The sequence below is a fragment of the Myotis daubentonii genome, chromosome 14 (assembly GCF_963259705.1).
Source record: "Myotis daubentonii chromosome 14, mMyoDau2.1, whole genome shotgun sequence".
Lineage (NCBI taxonomy): Eukaryota > Metazoa > Chordata > Mammalia > Chiroptera > Vespertilionidae > Myotis > Myotis daubentonii.
In genome coordinates, this window is record NC_081853.1 from 39,737,391 (window position 1) to 39,763,869 (window position 26,479).

Genomic DNA, 26,479 nt, shown 5'->3' on the forward strand with positions numbered 1-26,479 from the left:
TTGATCAGGAATAGAACTGGCAACCCTTCAGTACATGGGACAATGCCCAACCAACTGAGCAACACTGGCCAGGGCATATATTTTCTGAACGTTTTTTACTTAAAAAATAAGCAGGTACATCTGAAACTAATACATTGAATATCTACTCTCACTGAAAAACAATAACAACAACAAGCAGGATTACTGGACAAAAGGGTGAGGGTAGTGTTCCCCTATAGCCCATGATACCTAAGAACCATCTATCTCAGTGTATAAATTCTATATATGTAGAAAGTGCTAGAAAGTGCTGGTTACCTCTCTTGTTTCTATTTCCTATTACAAGTTCTTAGGAAAACAGAGTCGATTGCATTTCAATGTAGTCGGTGACAAAAGTCAAATAAACACTAAAGCAGGAAGTATGCGTAAGTGTTCTAAAGAACACAAAATGTTTTAGTAAAATTGATTATTTTTCTGTGTGATTTCCCTGAATAAAATCCTTAAAAATGTCCCCAACCTATTGTGCTACTAGACTATTATTTATTCTAGTTTTTATTTTAAAAAATAATAATTTGGATTAGAAATCAACATGATAACATTTCTTCTCCCCACATATACTCACTAAAAGTTACTCTTTTTTGTTTGTTTAGTTTCTTAAAAATCCTCAGCAAGATCCTTGAAGTCAATTCCACTTTAAAATGTTCAAGAAAAGAAGCTCAAGAATTAACTATTAAATTTACCACTTTATTATGTGTCCCAGTTCAACATAAAATGTGGCATGAGGAGTTATGCTTCAGAGGGAGGCAAACCATAAATTATCTTATTTGGATTCAACTACTGTCTTGACTTAGGAGTTTCAGAGAGAGCCATGTGCCATTGCCACACCTCACCAGGATAAGGGAAATTGGATAGAGCTAAAGTAATCTGAATTGCATTTGTGACTTTCTCAACCATACGTTATGCGAATTACCTGAATAACTGCTTCAAAGTCTCCTTCACCTTCTGAGTGTAGATGGAACTTGGAAATTCTTACCACTAGCAGCAGAGTGCTTTTCATTTCTCTTTGCTGAAGGACCAGCCCTCCCCCATCAATCATAGATTGATACTTCTATAAAATATAATAAAGTTGTATTACCAGGAAAAATTGAATTAAAAAGACATACAAAATATAAGCCACAATTCTTTTATTTTAATTATATTTTTTATTGATTTCAGAGAGGAAAGGAGAGGGGAGGAGAGAGAGAGAAACATCAACGATGAGAGGGAATCGTTGATAGGCTGCCTCCTGCATGTCTCCCACTAGGGATTGAGCCCACAACCTGGGCATATGCCCTGACTGGGAATCAAACCAGTGACCTCTTCATTCATGGGTCAACATTCAACCACTGAGCTACACCAGCCGGCTAAGCCACAATTCTGTATTTGCATCAACAGATGTAAAATTGTTCTCTTAAATGGCTACAAAAATGTCTAAATGCTGTTCCCTCTCAGTGCCTGCCTTTATCTCACTGCAGCTCTATAACCGGTTCTTGGACGAGTACAGCTTTATGAACCACACTTTGAGAAGCACTGAGCCATGAAACAAAATAGTCTCACTGGCAAAAAGTTCTCATTCCTTTGACGAAGAGTAATGAGAAATAGCATTAAAATCGTTCTTTGCATTTGTGTTGAGGGGAGGAGTGTGGAAAAGACAATTTTCCTCCAAAAAATAGTCTGAGAAGGTTATTCTTTCATCTCTACTTAGCTGTGAAAATAGAGTTTTCCCACCACTTTTGGCCACAGGGGAAATGCAGTGAGTCTCAACATTTAAGGGGCAAAGATATCACCTTGGAAAGGCTGCGAAGACAGGCTCATTTGGGTACTGATCCCAGACACACTCATTCAGTAGGCCTCCTTCATGCCTAATATTGCTGTCGTACTTCCAATCTTTAAGCACCTTTAGGCATTCCTATGTGATCAATATGACTATTCTTAGTTTCACAAATAAGAAAATGTAGACTCATGATTTTGCCATAGACAAAGTATTAAACGTAGAACTCAAACCTTTTGGATTCTAAGATTCTAAGTTTAGTGGTGTGTGTTTATAATCTTATGTGTGCAAAATGTACCTTGACTCTTAAACACCCTTAACTATTACTGGGATAGGAATGGACTTTTTCATTTACTACCACTTAAAATTATTTACTCTCCTTCACAATGATTGCCCATTTTCAACATAAACATTTCTGAAGGTGACAGAATCTACAAATGCTCTAGATGTTCTCTCTCATAACTGTGCAATTGCAGCTAGAATATTATTCAAGAAAGAGCTTATTTTCTTGGAGTTAGGTCTTCTAAGGAATTATATAATTAGCTAGTACAGTGTGCCAAGGCTATAACAGCTGGTTAAAGAAATTACAACGGTTTTCAGGCAGGAGATTAGCTACCTGTGTTTGGATGAAATTGCATTGGACTTGGATCACTGATTGGAAATCTAGCCATGATTCATTGACTCACTATTTGTGTGATTTGTGAAATATTATTTTATGTCTCACCCTAAGTAAGGTTTCCATATCCATGCAATTCAGGTAATACCTACAACATGCAAGGTTCTTACAAAATTAGATTTTTAAAAATAGTGAGGGTAAAAGTGACTTCCTTAATAACCCTTGTCTCTTAATTTGTGATCAATTTTTTTAAAATAAAAAAGCAGTAGGTTGTATATTGTCTTCTTCCTTGGTTTATAGTGGTTTCAGGGAGCCTGCAGTGACTCCAAATAAAGAACTTCCTTATAGTGTAGGCAACGCAAGGTGTAGTCTTTCTTCCCCCAGAGCTGGCTTTTTTACCATCACTGAAGATAAGTAGAAAGCTGGGTTGCAAGTTGTCAAAAACATTGTAGAGTCTGGCAGGGGTAGGTAGGTAGATCAGATGGCTCTAAGAATCACGCCTTGCTAAGGCAGCCATAACATAGTGCTACAAACTGGGTGGCTTAAACAACAGAAATTTATTTTCTCAGAGTTCTGAAGGCTGGAAGTCCAAAATCAAAGTGTCAGCAGGATTGGGTCCTGCTGAGGGCTACGAGGAAGGATGTATTCCAGACCTCTCTCCTTGGCTTGTAGATAATGTTCTTCCTGTGCCTCCCCACATCACCTCCCATCTATGTGTGTCTCATGTGGCCATTTCCCTTCCCCTTTTTAGAAGTCTACCATTCATAGTGGTTAGGACTCACTCTAATGACCTCATCTTAAATAGTTACATCTTCAATGACCATATTGATAAATAAGGCACATTCTAAGGTACTGTAGGTTATTTATTTTAGAGAGACACAATTAAACCCATAACATTATGGATCAGTGATGAGCATTCTCACGAGAAACAGAAGAAATAATTTTTCTCTTAGTTTTGAACTTACTAGCCATGAACCTGGAAATCTCTCAATCGTTCTAGGCTTATCTGTAAAATAAGTGTGTGGGAGTAGACAAATTTAACCCTAAAAAGCTCCTTTTGTTTCTAAAATGTTTACATCTAAGTGTGAGTAGGGATCTTCCAAAAAAAAACAAACAAAACAAACCTGCTGGATCACAAAACAAGCTATGAATTTAGCTATTCTCTTATTCAAGCCCCCTTATTTGTCCAAAATCACAGCTAGTAAGAAAGTCAGACTAGGAAACAGGTCAAATGTATTCTTCTGAAGAGCAAAGCCTCAGGGCATTATGATGAGATTGACTGATAAAGGAAAATAAATATATAATGTGCAGGATGCCTCACTCTTTAGTGAGTAGAAATTCATACATCAAAACATGTCTGGAAAGACAGATACAAAAGCAATTTACCACTATGATTGTCACTTAAGAGAGGAGAACTGAGTGGCAGAGGAAGAGCAGTAAGGGAAAATTATTTGTTCTCTTTACATCTGAATCATAGGAAAATGTATTACCTGTTTAGGGTAAACAAGTATTAAAACCGAAAAATATTCATTTAATTGTGCATTTGTTTATCTTTATATTTTCAAGCCCTGATATTCTGTATTGAAGTCATTTTGTGTTTGGGGGCCAAGACACTTATATATGTGTTTCAATATGAAAACATATAATGAAAGAAGAGTTCATAAGCAGATGTTTCTGAAGAAGCTTTTGCTCTACAGATATGATACACTCAATGCACAGAGTGAGCGAGCAATCTGTGACATCTGTCTTCAAAGGACACAGAACTTGGCGATCAATGCCAAATTTACTGCAGCATTTTTCACCTGAAAAATATCCACACCCTCTAGCAGTTGTTATTTTTCGGTCCATAATTTCAACCTGGCTGCCTACCTATTTTAGTGGCAGCAGCAGTTGTAAAAACTGAGAGCAGTGAGTAAAGTATAAACTGAATTTAATTAATATCTTTTTGAACCAAACAAATGCTTAAACCACTATTTCCATAACTCTATCGTTGGCTGAGGTTGGGAGAAATGTCCATACCTGGAGCAGGTACCAAAATCCAGAGCCAGGGAGGAGACCGATGTCAAGAACATCTTTTTAATTGATTTTAGAGAGAGAGGGATAGAGAGATAGGAGCATCGATAAGAAACATCCATCAGTTGCATCCTGCACACCCCCTAGTGGGTATTGAGCCACAACCAGGGCATTTGCCCTAATCAGTGTTCACACTGGTAACCTCTTGGTTCATGGGTTGACATTCAACCACTGAGCCACACCGGCTGGGCTAAGAACAATTTTTGAAAGAAAGGGAGACAAAGTGTGACGATAAATATGGTGGGATTTCCATTTTAAATATAGAGAAAATGGAGGTCCTGAAGAATACATATTGAAGGATAACAAAATCTTATATTTGAAATATCCTATTTGGAGCTCTGTATTTTTGTCATTTATCTATAATATTATAAACGTATATTTAAGCCACAGTTGTAGAATAATCTCTGTAGATTAAGCATATTTAAAGCTGTCATTTTAGAGTCCTAAAGTGCCTCACCAATATTTTATGGCGACAGACCTTCTGGATTCACATGAAATAGCTGAAGAACATTGTAAAGAATGGATTTCAGAGCACATTCTATAGGCAACCACTAGGACTTTTACATTGCTGTTCTTTTATATGACCAGAGTAGCTAGACACATGAGCCAACATAAAATTATGGATGCAAATTAAGGGGATGACTTTATGCTCTGCTTGCTTATGTTTTCTACTAATTGCTTAAATTAATAATTTTGGTTCAATGTAAATAATCTAATGTATAAAAGCAGTGATTATTTAGATTTTTTATTAAGATATTTCCATCAATTATGTTTCTTCTGATATAACTGTTATGGCTATTTCTCTTCTATTAATGATGTCATGCATTTTTCCTATCTATCTATCTATCTATCTATCTATCTATCTATCTATGTGGCCATCTGTCTATCCATTGATCTAACTATCCTCCTTTCATTCATTCAATAAATGTATGTTGAGTCTTTGAGACGTTTCAGGCTCTATACTATGGTTACCTTAACAAATAAATATGATATCAGCTCCCCAAATAAACCTTAATCTTTACCATACAGCTTCCCTTGACCACCTCCAAGATACTTACCCTTCTCTTAAACTCGGGTAGCACTTAACTTATAAGGCTTTATTTAAATATTTAATTGCAGAGTTATTTATGGAATGATTTTCCTACTGCATCCCGTTTTCTAATAAACGAAGAAAATGATATAGATAGGGTTCCTGCTTGCATAGTTTATTATTTAATGCAGTGTTTTGACATACAGATGTTTTACTAGTGGCAGACAGAAGAGTGTTTTAAGGAGTGAATAATCAACTTTGTCAATTCCATAGATACAAGCACCTTTCCTCCCTGCCACCACCTCTTCCCCCTGCTCCTTCCCATCGTCCTACTTCTCCTCTTCCTCCTTCTCTTTCTCCTTGTTGACTTTGTATTTTCATCATCTACTATAGTATCAGGCATATAGTCGGTGCTTAATAAATGCCCAATGAGTGAATGGTGGAGTAAGAGATTAATGACCTCTCTTCCTCGTACCCTCCATTATATTTCTAAGTGCTAGCCTTATAACAAATGCTTTTCATGGAGTCCAATGTATTGAGTCATTCTCCTGGCTTCCTCTTCTTCCACCCACATATGCTCAAAATTTCAGGCTCCACCTATGAACTACCTAATTGGAATCTGCACTGCAACATAATTCCCCTAGTGATTCATATGCACCCCAGAGTATGAGAAGCACGAGCATTGCTCACATAAACTTTACTTTCCTGCCCCCAGCTTTCAAAACGTTTGCAGGCAAACTAACACCATACTTAAAATTTGGGGGGAAATGGATGTTTCTGAGAAATACAAAGAACTAGAGTAGAGTCACATTCTAGGATTTGGTGATTTCTTCTTCTCTCTCCGTTTTTCTCTTTCCCCTTTCCTCCTTCCCACCCTCCCGTCTTTGCTCTTTCTCTCTCATAATGAAATCTTATTATACAGAGAAGCAGCACCGAGTCACAATTCTATGCTAATTTACCTTTTTTTAAAAGTTCAGTTACTTATTTACTTTTAAGTATATTTTTATTGATTTCAGAGAGGAAGGGAGAGGGAGAAAGAGATTGAAACATCAATGATGAGAGAGAATCATTGATCGGCTGCCTCCTGCATAGCCCCTACTGGGGCTCGAGCCCACAACCCAGACATGTGCCTTGACTGGAATCGAACCTGGGACCATTCAGTGTGTAGGCCGACACTGTATCCACTGAGCAAAACCGGCTAGGGCTGCTAATTTACATTTTTAATGCTACAGACTATTAGCCAAAGCTAACTGAAAGCACAATAGCTACTCTCCTAGATTTGCCCCCCTTTCTAACTCTGTGTGCAACCTCCTTACTCGTCCTTGTGCTTCTCCTGGAAGGGAGGACTCAATATTTACTGGGTATTAGACACATGCAGGTGCATTAGGGCAGTTTATTCATTTAATCTTTGTGCCAACAGGAAACACAGCTCTGAAACAGTCCCTGAGGACATATTCCAAAAGCTGTACCTTCCAACCACACATAGCCTTCCACTACTGCCCCAAGCTGCCATCTTATCCTAGATACATATTTCTCTATAAAAGCACCCATATTTACAAATGTATCTTTTTAAAAAAAAATATTTTATTGATTTTTACAAAGAGGAAGGGAGAGGGATAGAGAGTTAGAAACATTGATGAGAAAGACATATTGACCAGCTGCCTCCTGTACACCCCCTACTGGGGATGTGCCCGCAACCAAGGTACATGCCCTTGACCGGAATCGAACCCAGGACCCTTCAGTCCGCAGGCTGACGCTCTATCCACTGACCCAAACCGGTTAGGGCTACAAATGTATCTTTATTTGTCCAACTTATCCTTTCTAAATGGAATTACTTTGTGGCAGAGGTCATAGCATAATTTTTGTGATCACTATTCCTCCCACATAGTAGATGCTTAGAAAATAGAGGTTACTTGAATGAAGTAAGTTCACACCATATCTTAGGATTTGTTTCCTAAACATCATCTACTTACTTATAGGATTGATTCCTGTCAGGAAATGCAGACTCAAGGGACCACTGGGATCAGTCCTAAGCACTGACACTCCCATGTCTTAAGAAATTGAGGAGCAGGGTGGGGGTACATGAATTCAAGAAAAACTGTCTCTTGTCTGAAAGCTACTGGAACATTCACCGATACAAAATCCCTGGGTCAAGAGAACAGCTTCTGTTGCTATTCCTTAAAAGTTGGCTTTAGGGAAACTAAGGGATCCTAATGGTTTTAGCAAATGTCCTCTTTTTATATCCACATCCGAGCTCAGATCCTACATCTGTTTTCCTTTCCCCTCTGTGCTTGTTTTTACAGATGTTTCGCTGTTCTTTCTGACTCACATCCAAACCCAATGGCTTATAAGCTTGTGGATGGATGATAATCAGAGATACCCACTTATGTTTCTGCATATTTTATTGTACATGTATATATATATATATATGAAAGGACAGTGCAGGACGAATGGCTGTGTCCTTAACCCCTCTTTCAAGAAAGAGCCGCAGGGTGTATCAGTTACTCAGCCTGCCCTTATCTCGGCCAATGGGAAAGCGGGGGAAACTAGCCCAAGGCCAAAAGTATGCTGGCCACCCCCCTGTCTTTGTGTAACCAGACCCTAGCTGCACCCTGCCCCAACCCTCGACCCCGAGCCCTATAAATTCTTTGTTCTCTTGGGATTCGGGGCTCTCTCTTGCACCCAGTAATGGAGACAAGGGGGGGACCAAGCGAGCTTGTATAGGAGACCCTCTGCTTTTGCATCGGACTGGCTGGTTCCCTGGTGTGGTTTCCTTGGGGATCTTGAAATCTGGGCATAACATTTTGGGGGCTCGCCGGGATCCCCAGCACCATTGAGGGACCCCCCCAGTCCGGAGGGCCCGCCTGACTGACCGCGGTAGGTGTTTGTATGTCATTGTATGTTTTATATCTGTCCGGTGTGAGCTCACGTCTGAAATCTGTAATCGTAATAGCCCACATGGCCTAAGGTGGACGCACTGGGGGGGCCACGGGCGGGAGGAGCCGAGGGACGCCTCGATCCTCCGTCTGAAGGGGTATAGCTTTGCTTCCGCGGAGTCGGAAGGTCTGTAGGAACCCCCTTAATCTGAGACAGGCAGGAGGAGTCGGGGGGGCGCCCCGATCCTCCATCTGAAGAGGGGAAATTTTGCTTCCGCGGAGTCGGAAGGTCTGTAGGAGCCCCTCAATCTGAGAAAAGGCAGGTCGCTCCTGCTGGTTGGCGCGCAGCCAACGTCTGTCTTTTCGTTTTGTTTTGTTTTTTTGTTTTTTTGCTTCCATGGAGTTGGAAGGCTGTATTTCTTTGGGACCTTTAGTTGTTTGTGTTTCCATTTTATTTTGTGGATTTGCTGGATTAATAATTTCAAGGAGATTGGGGGATGAATGTGGAGGGAGGGGGGCTGCTCTCACCCCTCCTTTGTGTGGCAGTCGGGCGGCCGCCTGAGTGAGGGTCTGTGGAAACAGGTCACCCCCTCCCCAAGTATTCTAAAATTAAAATCCTTCTTGTAATTGAAAAGCATTTACAAATTTATAAATGCATCCGGGATTTCTGTGCACATGTAAAGGGAAAAGGCCAGTTTAAAAACGAGTGCGCATAGTTTTGAGCTGGACTTGACTTTTTGCTGTGTACAGAATAAAAACCCAAGACTGTTTTGGTCTTAAAAACGGTGAAGATGAACCTGAGAAAGAAATGCAGACAGGTTTCCCAAGGCAATTTAAAGTAGCTCTTTTGAAATTTCCCGCCCTGAGGCAAGTACCACCAGGAAGTTGAAAGTCAAGTTTACATGTGAATAGCTATGGTTTCGTTTCTTGACTTCCCCAACAGGAAAATTGTGACCATTTTAGCAGCTATGCCAGGCTTATTGGCTGGAGACTTAAAACTTTTAAGTGCAAATCATCTAAAAGCATTGAAATTTATAATACTGAAATGTTGATCTAAATATGCCTAAGTTAATCTGTTAATTGAAGATGCCTTTGCTTATTAATCTGATTGAGAAGAGAGGATTGATTTTGTGACCTCAACTGAAGATTTTTGATGCAAGGACCAGTTTAAACTTAATTGATATTCTTTAAAATGTTTATAAAAGGTATAAACAGCTAATATATGCCTAAGTTTAACCTATAATATATTTACCCAAAGCTGTGGTTTAAATTGCATGCTGTCTCTGCTTAACTAGTGAAATTTCTGTGTCTCTTAAAATGTATTGCTAATCACCTAAGAATTAAGGCTAAAAGCTCTAGCTACCTGAAAAGCATGGCCTTGGTATAATAGAAGAAAAAAAAGAAATATTAAATGAATGGTATACCAGTGAGCTGGGACTGGTCACTAATGGTGGATTGTGAGAAGGGCTGGTTGTGGCCTAACTTCTCCTTCCTTGGTACCCCTGAAACGTCAGAGGGTACTTCTGGCCTTGGTTTTCCAATGTGTTTAATCTGTCAATTTTGTTGTTTCGCCGAAATCCTCTTGAGTGACATTGAATGATTCTTTCCTTCCTCTTTAACTTTTGGGGGACTGTGTGAATGGATTAATAGCTTCTAGATGGTATTCACCATCTCTGAGACTTCCAGAGAGAAGTCAAAACTCAGACTGGCTACACAACTGAAACTGATTTGTTGGTATTTTGTGGTATAAATGTGGACCGTTTCTATCTGGATGAGACATAGGTCAAAAGTCCTGTCCTAGGATGTGAGAAAGGAAGCCCTCCCCATCTGTTCCTGTCTGCTCAAGATCCCAAGACTGTAAAAGTATTTGTTCACTGAAAGGATGTAAGTATGGATGTTTATTTGGTGTTTATATGTCTACTTGGGTATAATTATTTGTTCATGTAAGTGTGGAAGTATATTCTGCGCTAGGTTGGGATTTTGGAATTCTAGGGTAGATTTAAAAGGTATTTATGGCTTTTCTAGTCTGATTGGGGCATTTAAAGGTGAGGCTCACAGTTCCTCAGGGCAGAGATTCCATGGGCCCTCCCCCCTGCCTGTGCTGAATTAAATAATACAGGCCAGTGTCATTTAGCTTGCTGGTTAAAGGAAAACAATGGGCCTTAGAATCTGTAAAGGTGGGCAGGAATGAAGCTGGCCAAATGTACTGAAAGGGTTTGGTACCTGTTGCTGCTAGCAAAGGAGGGGCTGGTACCCCTTCTAGCGCACTCCCTTGAAAGAGGCCTGGTTGCTGCTCTGCCACAAAGGGAACTGGTAGAAAGGCAAGAAAGCAGAGCGCTGTAACTGATAAACAGGGTTACCTAGAAGCCATCAGGACTTTGAAGTTCTCCAAGAGAGGAGGAATCTGACTCAGAGACTGGCGAGGACTGGGTCGCTTTTCTTTAACTATCTCTTTCCTTGAGAGGGCTCCAGAGGGCGCACGAGGACATTGGCCACGCCTCCGCACCATCTATGAGACCAGCCCAACCCCAACTCCTCATCAGCACAGACCAGGAGATTGGGTCTACATCAGAAGGCACCGCCGGGAGACCCTAGAGGCACGTTGGAAGGATCCCTACATTATGGGGCTGACGACCCCCACCGCTCTCAAGGTAGACGGCATCACAACCTGGGTCCATCCGGAAAGACTTCATCACCAAATGGAGCATCGATCGATAGAGATCAACCCAACCTGCTCAAGCTCAAGCTACGGAGTGCTTGACCTGCCTGATGCCGGTAACATGACTCGCGATCGCTCCTGTCACCAGGAGCCCCCACAATACTGTGTAATACACTTAGATAATGCCTGCATCTTCATGGACATGGCTCCAAAAAGACAAGGACCATTTATAGAATCACATGTTTAGTAGAATATTTGGCTACCTGAAGCGGCCATGATGCCAATATTATGTTTCATTGTATTGATATGTTATATTAACCTTTGATTCCTTTGCAGGTTTGAATGTATGTTGGCTGTCCTGGAAGGGAGCTGTGTGGGGTGACCCCCAAAAGTAAAGGGTGCCTAGCTGCCAAGGGGGCAGGTGCCCAACTGGGCAGGGAAGGGTGCCCATCAGGTTTTGGTCTCTATTGAGAGACAGCTAACAGTTGACAGCCTGTAATACTGTCTTGCAGGCCTGCGTGACCATGCCCATGTCAGGGGTAGTAAAGCTGGAAAAAGCCTGTTTAGACTAGAAAGTCTGAGGCATGGTTATGCATAGAAAGAAGGTTTTATACCAACAATTACTGTTTTGTTTTAAATCCATGAAAAGAAATTAGCAAGGAAAGTCAGAAAATCTTAGAGTAAATCAGTATGTTTTTCTCCTTATGTAATTCCTCCAAAATCTGGCAATGCTAAGTAAGTACATTTCTTTGCATAGATTCAGTAAGACTGGTTCCTAATAGTGGTTTTATTAACGGAAAACTTTGACTGGAGTATCATGTTTTGAAGAGCCCTATCTGAGCTCTAAAGACTTGAAGCCCCTAAGAATGCCACGAAGAAAGCCTGGTATCCTGCTTGGGAGCCCTGAAGATGGCTGGCGCTGTAGCGTCAGGCCCATGCCCTACCATCACTGGCGGTTGGTAAGAGTAAAAGGGGAGCCGTAAAGATGACTCTGCATCCCTGCGGAACCCCCACACACTCTGGGCCGCAACGAGTAGGAGGGCTACTGAGATGGGCCTTAAAGCCTGGAGCGTGGGCTCAGGTGGAGTTGCTACAGGTGAGGGATTCACCTAACTCAGCAGATACTGCAGGCAGGCCTGATGGCATCTGGATGGCTTGGCTTCCTGGCCCTACGGGGCACATTAAGGTTCAACCATGAAATTCCAGCAAAGATAGTCAGTTACCATTCTTGTTGTGTTTATGCAAACATCAGGACAGTAGATAAATTAATCTTGATTTGGCTTTTTAATAGCCATGGAGGAATTTTAAGAAGAAAAATCCTATTTCAATAGATAGAAATAGTTCAGTTGATAGTTCTGTGTGCCCAGTACGGGCCTCTAGCAACGGTGAAATAGAAATGCAGTCCGTCTCATGATTGAGCCGGAAGTTCCAAGACAAGGGGGGAATGAAAGGACAGTGCAGGACGAATGGCTGTGTCCTTAACCCCTCTTTCAAGAAAGAGCCGCAGGGTGTATCAGTTACTCAGCCTGCCCTTATCTCGGCCAATGGGAAAGCGGGGGAAACTAGCCCAAGGCCAAAAGTATGCTGGCCACCCCCCTGTCTTTGTGTAACCAGACCCTAGCTGCACCCTGCCCCAACCCTCGACCCCGAGCCCTATAAATTCTTTGTTCTCTTGGGATTCGGGGCTCTCTCTTGCACCCAGTAATGGAGACAAGGGGGGGACCAAGCGAGCTTGTATAGGAGACCCTCTGCTTTTGCATCGGACTGGCTGGTTCCCTGGTGTGGTTTCCTTGGGGATCTTGAAATCTGGGCATAACAATATACATATATATATATATATATTAAAATGTCCTTCACTCTTCTGCTTCACTATACCACAAATGTACAGATGATTCCATACTCATATCTTCAGAGGAGGAACAGAATAGACAGTCTCTGATTGTTCAGACATTGCTTCCCAAAGGTCAGATGAGGGAAGGGTATTGGGTGGCAGAGTGGTTCATCATTATCTTGGCAAAGGAGTTAAGCAGTATGGCAGATCTAGGCAGGAGAGACCACTGAAAGTCTCACAAAGTTTTGTGCCCAAAAGTGAAAGCCGGGGACTAGCCCTGTATTGACCATCACATGAATGCCTAGGTGGATGATGATCAGAGGAAGTCTCCTACCAAAAGCTGGATGCATAACCTATAGATACTTGAACCTCAGCACACCCTGAAACAGAATTAAGTTGCATTCCTTTCTGGTCTGATGGAAATAAAATCAACTCACAGAAAAGAAATGTGGCATACACCCTGAATTTGTGGATTAAGATTCACACAAGACCTAAGGGTGCTACTTAGAAAGATGCTCTATGCCCTAATACTGAGTCTGAAGCCACCTAATTATGGATTTGCGACCATTCCCCTCAGTTGGAAGCAAGAAGTGGCTTAACCCATGGCTGGCTGCACCGTGACTAGCACTGGAAGGAAATGACCGATGTGTGTAGCAACAGAGAGTTTCTTGATTTAAATGGAACAAATGCTAACACAAGTCAAAATCCGTCATAGAAAGGGAAAAAAAAGGAATCAAGTCACACTTTTGCAATCAGTTAGTCAACGAACTCCCACATGCAAAATGAGGAGGGTTTATAGGCTGTGATACCGACCACTCAATAGTGTTTGTTACACGCTGAACCCTGTTGAAAATGGCTTAACCCATATTAGCACTATCACACGCCTATGAGGTAGGTTATATGTTGGCCCCACTTTGCAGATGGAGGTATTGAGATTCATGGGAGTTATGTGACTTACCCAAAGTCATATTGATGGTAAGCAGCAGTTCTGGGATTTGAACCCAGTCAGTCTAGCTACAAAATCCAGCTTGATCGCTACAAAATGCTGCCTTTACCCACAAACGCTCAAATATTTGAGTGGTATAACCCCCAAAAGAAGAGTTCCTCACGTCCCCCTTTATTTCAAAGAGGAGGAAGGCCACAGTGGCAAAGAAAGTAAAGAGATTTGCTCAGTGTCATATAACTCAGCATCTCACTCATCTTTGTTTTATGACAAATAATATTCAGTCAAATTAATCATGTTGCTTTCAATGTTTCCCCAAGGGCAAATCTAAAGTTTAAAACCCAACCTTTTACAGCCTTCCAGAAATTTTACTTCAACTGCTCCAAAGCTGACATGGGACCTGAGTGACAGGATGCCAAGTGGTCTCAGAGGCCAGGCAAAGCACCTTGATGGATCTTCCCTGAGGGTCTGGGAAGGGAGACTGCCAGGAAGCCACTTAACAGAAGAGCAGGCACGATGCTCAGAATAGGGGAACCCAGGGAACTTCAGTGTGGTCATTTAAGAATCAGAGAATTGGATGTAATTCGTCCTCTACTTTCATTGAGACACCTAAGATTAGAAACCCTTACTTTGGAAATGTGCTTTCTTCATGCCACTCTATTTAAGCTGCATCAATTTCAAAATAAGATTCCCATGGGAAAGTTCCTCACCCCCCAAAAAGCAAAGCAATCATTGTGATTCTCCCTTGCCCTTAAGTAAGGACTAGCCCATAAGGGTACCATTTCACTGGTATGTCCGAAGTTTCCACGATTAACTTTTATTAAAACATTTTGGACCCAGTATGTCTGCTGAAGGAGAATGATCTTATTTGGGGTAGATTTTTTTAAATCCATCATGGATGCAAAATAATTGCAACAAGAAATCTGTATTATTTAGTGACCTCCCATCTTAATCCTCTGCTTTGCTTGTGTTGACATGTCCTGTCATTGATATGCTCAGACCTGCATTATAACAACTGCTGAAAGCTGAATCAGATGCGGTTAGAAAAAAAGCCACTTACTGGATTCTAACCTTTTCAACTCTCATTTCTATTTCCATCCTAAGAATATGGTCATTGCTCACACAAAAGAAAGATGATGAGTATGAGGAATCTGCCAACTTAAAAAGACATCCTTTAGAGCAAAAAATAGAGGCAGAAGTCATTGAACTTGTGTTGAGAAGGCTGTTGACAAAGCTTTCCCAAAACACAGTAATTTAAGAAAGACAACTTGAACAACTGTGGCTGATCAGGAAAAACAGAAAAAGAAAACCCTTGCTATCAGAACCCTGAGTTGTTTTAAGTTAAGGAGACACAGTGCTCTATAGATGGAATATGTCAGGGTCCTCTTTATTAAATAAGTAAGGAGTGACAGTAAATTAAAATAGAGAGTCTATACAGAAAAAAACATTAGATTTTTAGACATCTACTTGAATTCTAATGTTCTCTAACAAATTCATTCCATTGTGATGTAGATATATTCCAACAAAATAACAAAATTGTTAGTGTTACCCAAAAAGACACTAACGGGGAGACATGAACCCATGATGAACCCAATCCATTGAATCTCTTTTCATCTTTCTATGAAGGCATCTGGCTCCAGGGATCTTACATAACCAGGCAGGCAACTCACTCCATGGCTTTCAGACATTCATGGAAATCAAAAACAGAGCAAAACAGAGGTAGTGACCGACTCACCCTTGGCCTTTAAGGTTTTCCAGTACCTACCACCCTGGCATATGCAAATTGGACAGTGGGACTTACCGCATTAAAATTGGGGAAGAGGTTGACTGCTGCTGCAGTGTCAAGAGGAAAAGGAAGGAAGGGTTTAATATCCAGCGATGGTTGCAAAGGAGGGGCTGGTGGACGGACCAGGGCTGGGAGAGCAGGGCTCTGGCATGTACCACCTGCAGAGGAGAGGAGAGCAAAGGGAGCAATCAGGGACGTCCAGCACATTCAAAACAAACAAAACACACACACACACACACACATACACACACACACAAAACACATACACACACACAAAAACCCCCTCACACACAAAAAAACAACAACAACAAACAAACAAACGAACAAAAAACAGCTAGGTCTCTTTTGAGACCAAAAGGCCAACTCTGTGGATCATTGGAAAAACCAAGACACGAAGTGTTGGGAACTGGCCAACAAGCAGATCTGCCATTAGGCAGAGAAAGCTGGTTGAGCTGCTTCTTCCTCCTTGGGTTGTACCTATCTGCTCATGTAAGCAACAGTTGACATTTCAAACATTTCAGATGTCCCGATCTATCCTTCTCTTCCTGCCTAAAGCTTTGGATTGGATCAGAACCAATCTGCCACCAAAATCCATGGATTCGAAAGGAAAACCCCTCCATGGCTCCACCATCCCTCTTTGCAAACTAACTTGTGCTCAGAATATGTATCCAGTCTGAGTGATTATTTTACAGAACTGCTCTTTTCCATCACATCCAAAACTCTGGCAGCAAGACGACATGAACCTGGCACGGAAAAGAAACTTAACCACAAGTACAGGCAGCAGTACCTCGCTGCCCGGGACGCAACTGGAAGATGAAAAGCAGTGGACCCAGCTACCAGTAGAGCAATCCCTGAGCTATCCAGCAATCCCATAGCTTTAAGAAGTAAATGACTACCTGCTTTCTTCCCAGTCATGAGTAGGTGGACTTTACAAGTTCACCAATGAGCAGGCAGTGGAATATTATGCCAACAAAACACCCCCTATGTGTACAATAGGCAGGCAACCAGCTGTTTGCAACAAAGCACACACTTTTGCACACACCCTCCCCGTCACCTCCCCGCCCCCAACCACCACCACCGTTATATAACTCCACTGCACTCAAAGGCTGGAAGGATGAAGCCCACCTCAGCGTTCCATCTCTATATTTTGATAACATTCCAAAACATCAATTTTCTGTTAATTAAAGGCAGCCGAATCCTAGGAAACTTAAAATATGCCAGCATTCTTCTAATCTGAGAGGCAAGCAGCAGACTGTAAAAACCTGCTGGTGAGAATCCAAGAGGCATTAGGAAAACAAAATACAGTGGGATTTTTTTTTCTTTCCCACAGCAGAGAATTCTGAGACAGAAAAGAGAGGAGAGGTTCCTGCCTGTGCCACTTCCTCACCTGTCATCTTGTTTGCAAAACAGAGTAGAGTGAGACTCCTTACGATTCACCTTGAAATCTCACAATCAAGTCTGTCAACTGTACACAACCATCACCTGGTCCCCATCAGTTACCTGACCTCAAGATGAACATTTTAAAAACGACCCCCCAATGGTGAATCCAACCCTACTGGACCAGAGGCTCTGCTAACAAGGTGGATGACTTAATACCCATAACAGAAGCCATCAGCACAAGATTTAATTAACCATACCGAAAAATCGTCAGCTCTCCTGCTTCCAGGTATAAAATCAGCTGGAACCAAATTAACAAAAACAGTATTTTCCCCACTCCTTTAATTTCCCTCTTGAAATGTTTCTCAGCAACAGCAAGGACAACAATAGCACATTTGAATCAGCAAACCAATTAAAATAAAACGTAGTACAAGTCAGAAAATAGAGGACAGATATTAAAGCAAACAGAGATAAAAGCAAAATATAACATGTCTACATTTACCAGACCACACCATAAACTTATTTTATTGTCCATCTGGTAGTACATTAAGTGTGGGTGTGTAGACCTTCTTAGAGAGGGCATCCATAAAACTTTGAGTTTAGTATTGCTCAAAATTTCTCTTTTGATGAAAAGTTCAAGAATCAAAATAGCTTGGCTGGTGTGGTTCAGTGGTTGAGCACTGACCTATGAACCTGTTCAATTCCAGATCAGGGCATATGCCTGGGTTGTGGGCTTGATCTCCAGTGTGGGGGGTGCAGGAGGCAGCCGATCAATGATTCTCTCTCGTCATTGATGTTTCTATCTCCTTCTCCTTTCCTCTCTGAAACAATAAAAATAATATCTTTACAAAAAAGAACCAAAATAAAATTTTGACTGGTGCCTCTTCAGAAAACTTCCAAGTAAAAATAAATTTTGGTTGAAATCAGTGGTATGGTTTAACATATCCACAAATAATAGTGAGCTTTAATAAATCACTTAAAATAATTTTATTTGAGTCAGGTGTCATGCTGTGCAAAAGGATTCATTATCTTACGCGATCCTAAAATTTTTGGTTAACATAATATCATGAAGAGAAAAATAAGTTGATAAATTCTTTAGTTATTTATGTTGCTTCCACAGAAAACAAGAATGCAATTCAGCAGGAACACATTCTGTAATTATTTCATTTACAAAGCGCTCTCTGGTTCAAAGAGATTAAGAGAAAGCTCAAGTTTACTTTTTCATCCAGCACAATGCTTAGCACAAATAATATATGTTGATATGATCGCTTAGTGGAGTCCCATTTTCTCTCTTCCTCCGAGATATATATATATATTATATATATATATATCCCAACTTTGGGAAGCTGCAAAAACTATTTGAGTTCATCTCTCCCCACCTATTTGAAGAGAGAGACCTAAAAGATCATTGGAAAGCAGAGGGCATGTGACTACATATTCTTTGGCCACTTGCTCTGCAAATACAAGTGTAGTGTGTTTCCCACAGCCCTCTCAGGGCTGAGGACTCATTCTGCTGCTGGGAGTGCTGGGAGCTGAGGACTCACACCTGAGATACTCTTCACAAACTGTCCTGGGCCAAAAGGAGCTGCCTCATCCAAGGTCAAACTGCCTGCCAAGTGGAGGAGGGTTGGGTAGCCCCATACAATGCTCTCCTCCTGCCTCAAGGCTGAGCAACTCTGAAACGGTATTTCAGCTTTAATGCTCCTCATAGCATGCAGAAGAGACAGAGGTCTCTGTTGAGATTGCATCACAGCTCAACTTCTCCATCAATCCTGCATCCCTCACTCCTGACAGTGTTCCCAAGAGCACTCCCAATAAAGCCCAAGTCCATTTCCCGAAGAACATGACCAGTGACACTAGGGCAGAACAATTTATGGGTCTAAGTGAAACGTTGAATCACTTTAAATCTACAGTGCTGATACTGAAGCACAGAATTGGGGCTACTCTTAAATATTATCTGGCTAACATTTCTGCCTTTGCAATTTAGGTAAGTCCTGAAATAGTTTACTTGTACCAATCTGTACATGCTTAGCAGTAAGAATATTATGTGCAAATAGTGCAGAATCAAAACCAGCAAGTTTAACATGTTTCATCTGTAAAGCAGATTAACATATGCTCCTTGAGGAAATAGCTGTCCCATTCCTTCATTTCTTAATAAAAATATTGCATTTAAGACATGAGTACATGCTTATTACTATTTTTCTCTTTATAAAATTATCTTAAAAGTAATAAGCGTCAAACTACATACAAAATTTATAGACATTTCTACAGGTTAAAAGAGTTGTTTTGTGGTTGCTATTTACAAACAGTGTTGCTTCATACATTAGAATGTCACACTTCTGGAATATTGATATTCTTAATTTGAGCAAAGCATTTTGAAGCCTCCATGGGGGGTGGCGGCTGAAAAAGATATAAATGCATCCCCTTTGTATATGAAATTCTGCCTGTATCTAATACTACATATTGCACACCTATGCAGTTTTGACTTATGCAGTTTTAACAAGTTAAATTTTAACAAATTATTCTGATTTCAGAGCAATTAATATCCCTTTGTAACAAATTTTTTATATGTCATTAAAGTCAACAAATTAAAAACATTTACTGAGTACAGAGTGGTTATGAGGTACTGAATGAGGTATTAAATAACAAAGATAGATACCGTAAGTTTATCTTTAGAACTTAGAATTAAATTATAGAACTAACATTAAATACTACAAAGTAGCTGTGTATACATAAAAGTACAAATTTGAAAATATACTAGAGTAACCTATTTATTAAAATAGTTAATAGGGATTGAGAAAGTAAGACACATTGACTTTAGAAGTTTGGATTTTTGATAAATTAAAATGTAAACTTAGAAACATTTATCAATTTATACATATAAATAGGATTTCTAAATCAGTGGTTGTCAGCTAAAGCTTATGGTATAAGACAGTGGTTCTCAACCTTCTGGCCCTTTAAATACAGTTTCTCATGTTGTGACCCAACCATAAAATTATTTTTGTTGCTACTTCATAACTGTACTGTTGCTACTCTTATGAATCGTAATGTAAATATCTAATATGCAGGATGGTCTTAGGCGACCCCTGTGAAAGGGTCGTTTGATCGCCAAAGGGGTTGCGACCCACAGGTTGAGAACTGCTGGTATAAGAGATAATATATATAAAGTGCCTAGTACAGTGTCTAGCCAATTAGTTCTCACTAACTTAGGCATATATTTTTAATGAACCTAATAAATTCCAAAGGAGGTGTGGAGGGTTAGTCCGCACTCAAATCTGGGCTCTTGGAAAGTAGATAATTAAGATAATTTTTATAGAAACTTCAAATTCTTCACTTTGTTTTGAATCCTGCAGAAGGAGACTCTTTACAAGAAGAGGCTACTTTGCAAATCAATATTTTGAAATACTGTACTCCTTGAGAGTAGAATAAAGTTCTCTCCCTAGTACAACACTTTTAACCTTGAATTTCTGCACGTGGTTCATTCGGAGTTCATCAAACAGTCACACAGCCACAGACTTTCTGTCTGACAGCTTAACCTGCTACTTAATCTTTCATTTTCAAAAATGACAAAACCAAAGTTCAAAATAATCAGAAGTGCCGCTGTTAAGTATTCATGCCAGTGAGTGCTTCAGAACTGTGACTCGTGTGTGTGTGTGTGTGTGTGTGTGTGTGTGTGTGTGTGTGTGTAAAATCCACATTTACAGAAAGCAGCAGAAATCCCTGACTTCCTAATGGGAGAGATAATTTCTATAGTATCTTCTTCTTTCACCATCAATCTATATATATAAAAGCCTAACTGACAATTTGACCATTCAACCATTCGACCAGTAGCTATGACACACACTGACCACTGGGGGCAGATGCTCAATGCACAGGCATGGAAACATGGAACAGACTGATGAATCTCAGAAGGAAGTGGGGAGGGGGGAGGGCGGGAAGAGATTAACCAAAGATCTTACAGCATACTAGAGGCCCAGTGCACAGATTTGTGTACTGGTGGGGTCCCTCGGCTTGGCCTGTGGGGATCGAGCCAAAACTGGCAGTCCAACATCCCCCAAGGGGTCCCGGATTGTGAGAGGGAGCAGGCTAGTATGAGGGACCCCACCGGTGCACGAATCCTCTAGTTTAATTATATATATATATATATATATATATATATATATATATATGTTATTATACCATCAAGTCCTAAGTAGTTACTTGCAAAGCAACTAATTTCATACACAGTAAAACTGCTCACATCCACTCCCAGCTATTTGTTAGAATTTGCCATGTCCACTGTGGGAGGGAGGGGCACACTAGCAGTTCCAGGGTCCATGTCATAGTGGAAGAAATTTAGATCTGATGCTACAAATAGGGAAAATAAATAATGATGGATTTAGGGCATGAAAGCAAAACTTGATTTAGCACAAAGCACTGGCCATACAGTGCTGGAGTTAGTAAAATTAGCCAGCAGGTGGGTAGGAGTGATAGTACAGACAACGGCGAAATTTTATGAATCTATTCATTAACTAGCATGCACTAGAACTGCTATCCCTTTCATTCATTTAAATGTATGATAACTCTGCCAGGTACCTATTTAAATGCCCAATTTACAAACTCAAAACCAAAGCTCTAGGAAGCAAAATGAATAGGTAACAAGTGGCATTCACTGCGAACCTGAGCAAACTTACCAATTTTCAATGCACTGAGGCAAATAGCTTTTAAATTAAAACAACAAGAACAAATAAACAATATAACATCAAAAAGGACACTCTACACAGTTTTGTCATATTAGGCAAGCCAGCTTTCTTGCATCCAGAAAGTAATGTGTTAAAATCATAAATCTTGTGAGAAGTTTTTAATAGGGTTCAAACAAAGAAGAGACACATTCCTTGTAAAGGAGATGACAAAAGAATATTCAGTATTTATCACCAATATTTATCTACCATGGGAACATGCTGGCACTGTCTTATATTTGAGAAAGAATCCAGAAAGACACGCATTATCATATCAAACATGTTTCAAAAGCCCTTGACTACATTCTTTACCATGTACTTGACAAATCAGAAAAGCAAATGTGTGTTTGTTGTATTCCTTTGTGTGGCTGCCTCTCAAATACTCAAGATTGTAGGTTGGGAATTACAATGGGCAGCGTGTTGTCATTTTTTTATTCCTTGACTAGGAAACTATATCTTTACCGTGTTTCTTTAAACCTTATTGATCCAAACTCCCATTCAGTTCCTATCTTTGTTGAAAATATTGTTCCCAACTGAATGATAAAACCAGAAACTTATTGTGAGATAAAATTTGAATTTTGTGTGACTTGGTCACAAGTTTCCTTTTTGCTGTTAAGTTTCCTCTCTGTTTTAGAGTGTTGATCCACCAAATAGGTTTTAGAAACTTGATCCAGCACTTTCTACCTCAGGAAGAAGGTCCCCATTGGCTTAAAGTGACTTGCCCATGGCAGGTCCATTCCAATGTTAAAGGAAGGTCTGATCACCAGGGGCAAGTGGGCAGCATGCAGCCACACAGGATGGTGACTGCTGTCTCATACGCCCTGCTCTTGACCACAGAGCGGAATGAGGTAAGAATGGAAGTATGAGTCAGGGCAACTGGAGCACCATTCTGGAAACACTGATTCAAAACCATTTGCCAGAATCAACGGTCAGTGACTTGATCTTTACCCATGAAAGAAAAACACTTGTCAGTGACCTACGTTTTCCCTTGTCCAAATTATTATTTATTCACTTTAAGTTGTGGTATTTACATATTCCAGTAAGTCACCCCAAAACTCATTTCGGAAGGCGGCTAAGAAAGTTAGACTAGCCAATATTGTTTTCTCTGTCACCATCATTGAAGGCCATGACCCAAATCAAAATACTGCTGTGATCTAGTTGTAAATATCCTGAGTCAAGTCTTCAGTTGAAGTAAAGTGGAGTCTCTCACTTAGGTAACCAAGTTTCAAGACAATTTCTGGTGCCTGGGAGACACTGGAGAAGATTCCATGAAGGAATGCCAGAGTAAGGAGTTTTAGTCATTTGACCCAAAATATCCCTTTGTACTTCAGCCTCTCTGTCGAATAATGCATAAATCAGGACAAGTACCTCCTCATAGGAAATCGAAAGATTTCGCCTGGAAACATCCTCTCAAGTCAGCATCAGTGAATGCAAAAATGTAAAATTTCCCTCAAGGGGAATTTCCCAAGGTTTAATTATTTAATAAATCACAAAATCAATTATAACTAATAAAAAAGGTGCTCTAGTGCAAAGCTGCCCAATATGATAGTCATTAGCCATATGTATCTATTTTAAATTAAGTAAAATTTAAAGTGCAATTTCTCAGTCACACTAGTCACATTTCATATGCTCAATAGCCACATGTGGATGGAAGCTACCATGTTAAAAAGCTAATACAATTAAAAAAAAATGTCCTTCATTGCAGAAGCTTCCATTGACCACAACAGCGCAGGTGAAAAACCCATTCTCAAGTGATGAGTAATTTGTAGATAAAGTGCCTGATACTGTCTGTTTCAGAGTGCATTGCAGGTAGGAGAGGAGTCTTGCTATCTCTTGGGGTGTTTTCCTTTTGGAATTGAGGAGGGGAGCTTTCCCAGAGCCAACATTGGACACTGACAGACACTGCTGGGCTCAAAGCAGAAAGGATTAGTCATCCCTTCCTAGAGAAGACCATGGCTAACCTACAAATCTTCATGTGTGATCAATGGTAATGATACTCAAAGGGCGACCTAATTTTAAAAATCATTAATGCTGAAATCAATATTAATGAATAATGAGTGTTGTTGATAGCAATGATACCACATCTTCAAATGAAGGATGCAAAAGGGGCAGTCGTGGGGTCAATGGAGGTTTATTAATATCTGATACCCCTTGAGAGTTGCTATCCCAAAGCTTTCATTTCACCAAAGTGTATCACACCTAGTCTCAACTAATAGCCAAGTGTTTAAATCTGGCTAATACAGGCAGTTAAACCTGCCTATCTGTGTCTGCCTCTCAGGGTAATTTTGCCATAATATCTAGGCTTTAGTCATCTCACTCATTAAAGATAAAAAAAGATCCTGAAGTCTTGTTACATATTCTTGTTCTTACGTGACCTCTGCCTTTTGGCTGAGATTTGCCTGCATGATCTTCTCCGTGCCAGTAGAACTGGGCATGAGGTTCCTCCATAGCCTGATACACATCTTCCTTTCCCATGTTTTCTTCCACGTGGTGCCTCTGTTATAGTCTTTGTTTCATCTCTAAGCACTTGCTAATCTGTGTAGGTACTAAATGTGATCTCAGGTATTCATGAAACATTTCCTGAGATTAAGTAGTTGAGTGTGGTTTTTCCTAGTACATCAAGATGACTTAAGCAAGACTCACACAAATTAGGGAACACCTTCATTTATCTCACTTAATTGTCCTTATTGTGTAGATGGCAAAGCTATTGGCTGAGATTGAGAAAACCAGAAGAGCAGTTCTAAGAGAAGGCAAGCTAAATTTTCAACATAATAAGTTTAAGGTGTAAGTGGAAATGTGCCTATTGAATAAGTGGGACTAGAGCTTAGAAGACAGTTCTGAGCAGACTTCATTCAGAGTAAACATTGGAGGAAAGTCATCAGGTAACCAGTGAAATCAAGGACAAGAAAAAGACTTCCTTGGCAAAGTGTAGAACAAAGAGACCAGCACCTAAGTCTTAAGGACCTTTAGCTGGTGAAGAAGATTGAAAATAGGCAAAGAGCAAAAGAAGGGTGAAGGGTGGAAGAATGTGATCACCCAGAGAAAAAAGGGACAGACAGTTTAGAAAAGGTGTGGTCAACATTGTCTAAGGCTGCCTGCAGAAGGATCAAATAAGACAGCAACGTATGTTAGATTTAATGTCTCAGAGATTTTGGTGACTTTTATGAGTCATCTAAGTGCAGTCATTTAAGTTGATAACATCAAAGAAGATGTTATCCACTTTGGGGAAGCATCAGAGATGGATCAGGGATTCAGAATGGAGAATAGTGGAGAGAATTATTTTGAAAATTTTGCTTGGGAAGGAAAAGTAGAGTACAACACCATAGATATTGGTAAATGTGTTTTAAAGGCATGGAAAGGGACTGATTCAATCCAGAATACCTAACATAACACACTTTTGGAATGGTAAGATTCAACTAGCAAGTAAGCCTGGAAAATGTGAACCCATGACATCACATTAAGCATTGTAATTTGTATTTATCTCAGTACATCCCTGCCTACATATTCTCTAAACATACATTGAAATGTGGCAAATAACTAATCATCTACTCCTGGTTGATAATGCAGCTCAAATATGATATCCTCTGCATCGTGCCTCCTAGATGTTACTGCAGAAGGATCCCTCTTCCGGTGCCCTACTCTGTCTGCCTGCCCCGCACAGGCTTCTGTCTAAACACACATTGCTGGACCTACAGCATTCACATAAGGATGTGGTGTCTCGAGCAGTACGTTTATTGTATTCCTTCTTGACATCAATGTATTAGAAAGTCCTTGTACCGACCTAGTGATTTGTGGTGTGTGTTTTTTAATGGATGGATGAATGAGTAGTTGATCAGCAAACAAATGACTGAATTAAAGTGAATCGCAGCCTTCTGAGAATATTGTACCCTCTCTTCTATTGTGCCCAAATTAACATTTTTGATCCATTTCAGAAACCAGCAACTTCCCTGAAGAACTAGAAAAGAAATGGGTACTAAACAATCAGAGTTTATTGGAGTACATTGATAAAAGGTGAGAAATAATTTATCATAGGTGTTTAGTTCAATTAAGCTTCCATTGTTGATTTTTTTTCTTAAAAACACACACAAATAGTCCAAACATAAAAAAGCTCTAATCTTTTTATATTATAATTGCATTAACATTTTTCTCTACATTAGTTACTTAAACATGGATTTATTTTTAGGTGTAAATTTATTCCATCTTTATAAGCACTCCCTTTTTCTCTGCAGAAATAAAAGCAATAACATTTCAACTCCTGTATACTAGATGCTGTGCTGGGTACTCTATGTAGTATATCTCCTTTGTCCTTTCATAGTCTTATGAAAAAGGAAATAGTCCAATGGTGATGTTAAGACAACTGTTCAAGGCCATACAGTTAGTAAGTCGTAGAGTCAGGATTCAACACCAAATATTCTGTTTCCACAGTCTACTAGGTGTACTGGTTAAAAATGCAGATTGACATTTTACCAGTTAATAATGTGGATTGAACATTAACCGGTTAATAATGAGGATTTTGTAATCAAAGAGAACACGATAATTTCAAGAGAAACATCAAAAGTGCTTTATTCAAAGTAATGTTCATCGCTAGCTACACATTTACCCCATCTTTCAGGTAATATGTGGATACCGTCCCAATAGAACTTTTCTTGTTTTGAGGCAGACAATTCAGAGACCCAATTTTCCACTTCTTCATACGTTTTGAAGTGCTGCTCAGAAAGTACGTGTGCCATGGATTGGAACGTAATCTGAAGGAACAAGCTCTGGTGAATACAATGGGTGGGTTA

At 40.1% G+C, this 26,479-nt stretch overlaps 1 protein-coding gene across 4 annotated transcripts in view; it reads right to left on the bottom strand.

Annotated features, from left to right (window-relative positions):
• Window positions 1-26,479, bottom strand: part of ZNF385D (zinc finger protein 385D) — a 718,409-nt gene that overhangs the window by 201,182 nt on the left and 490,748 nt on the right. For all 4 annotated transcript variants that reach the window (XM_059664070.1, XM_059664069.1, XM_059664072.1 and 1 more), the window contains one exon: window positions 15,616-15,758. In XM_059664070.1, coding sequence (XP_059520053.1) covers window positions 15,616-15,758 — 143 coding nt within the window. The remainder of the gene's footprint in view (window positions 1-15,615; window positions 15,759-26,479) is intronic.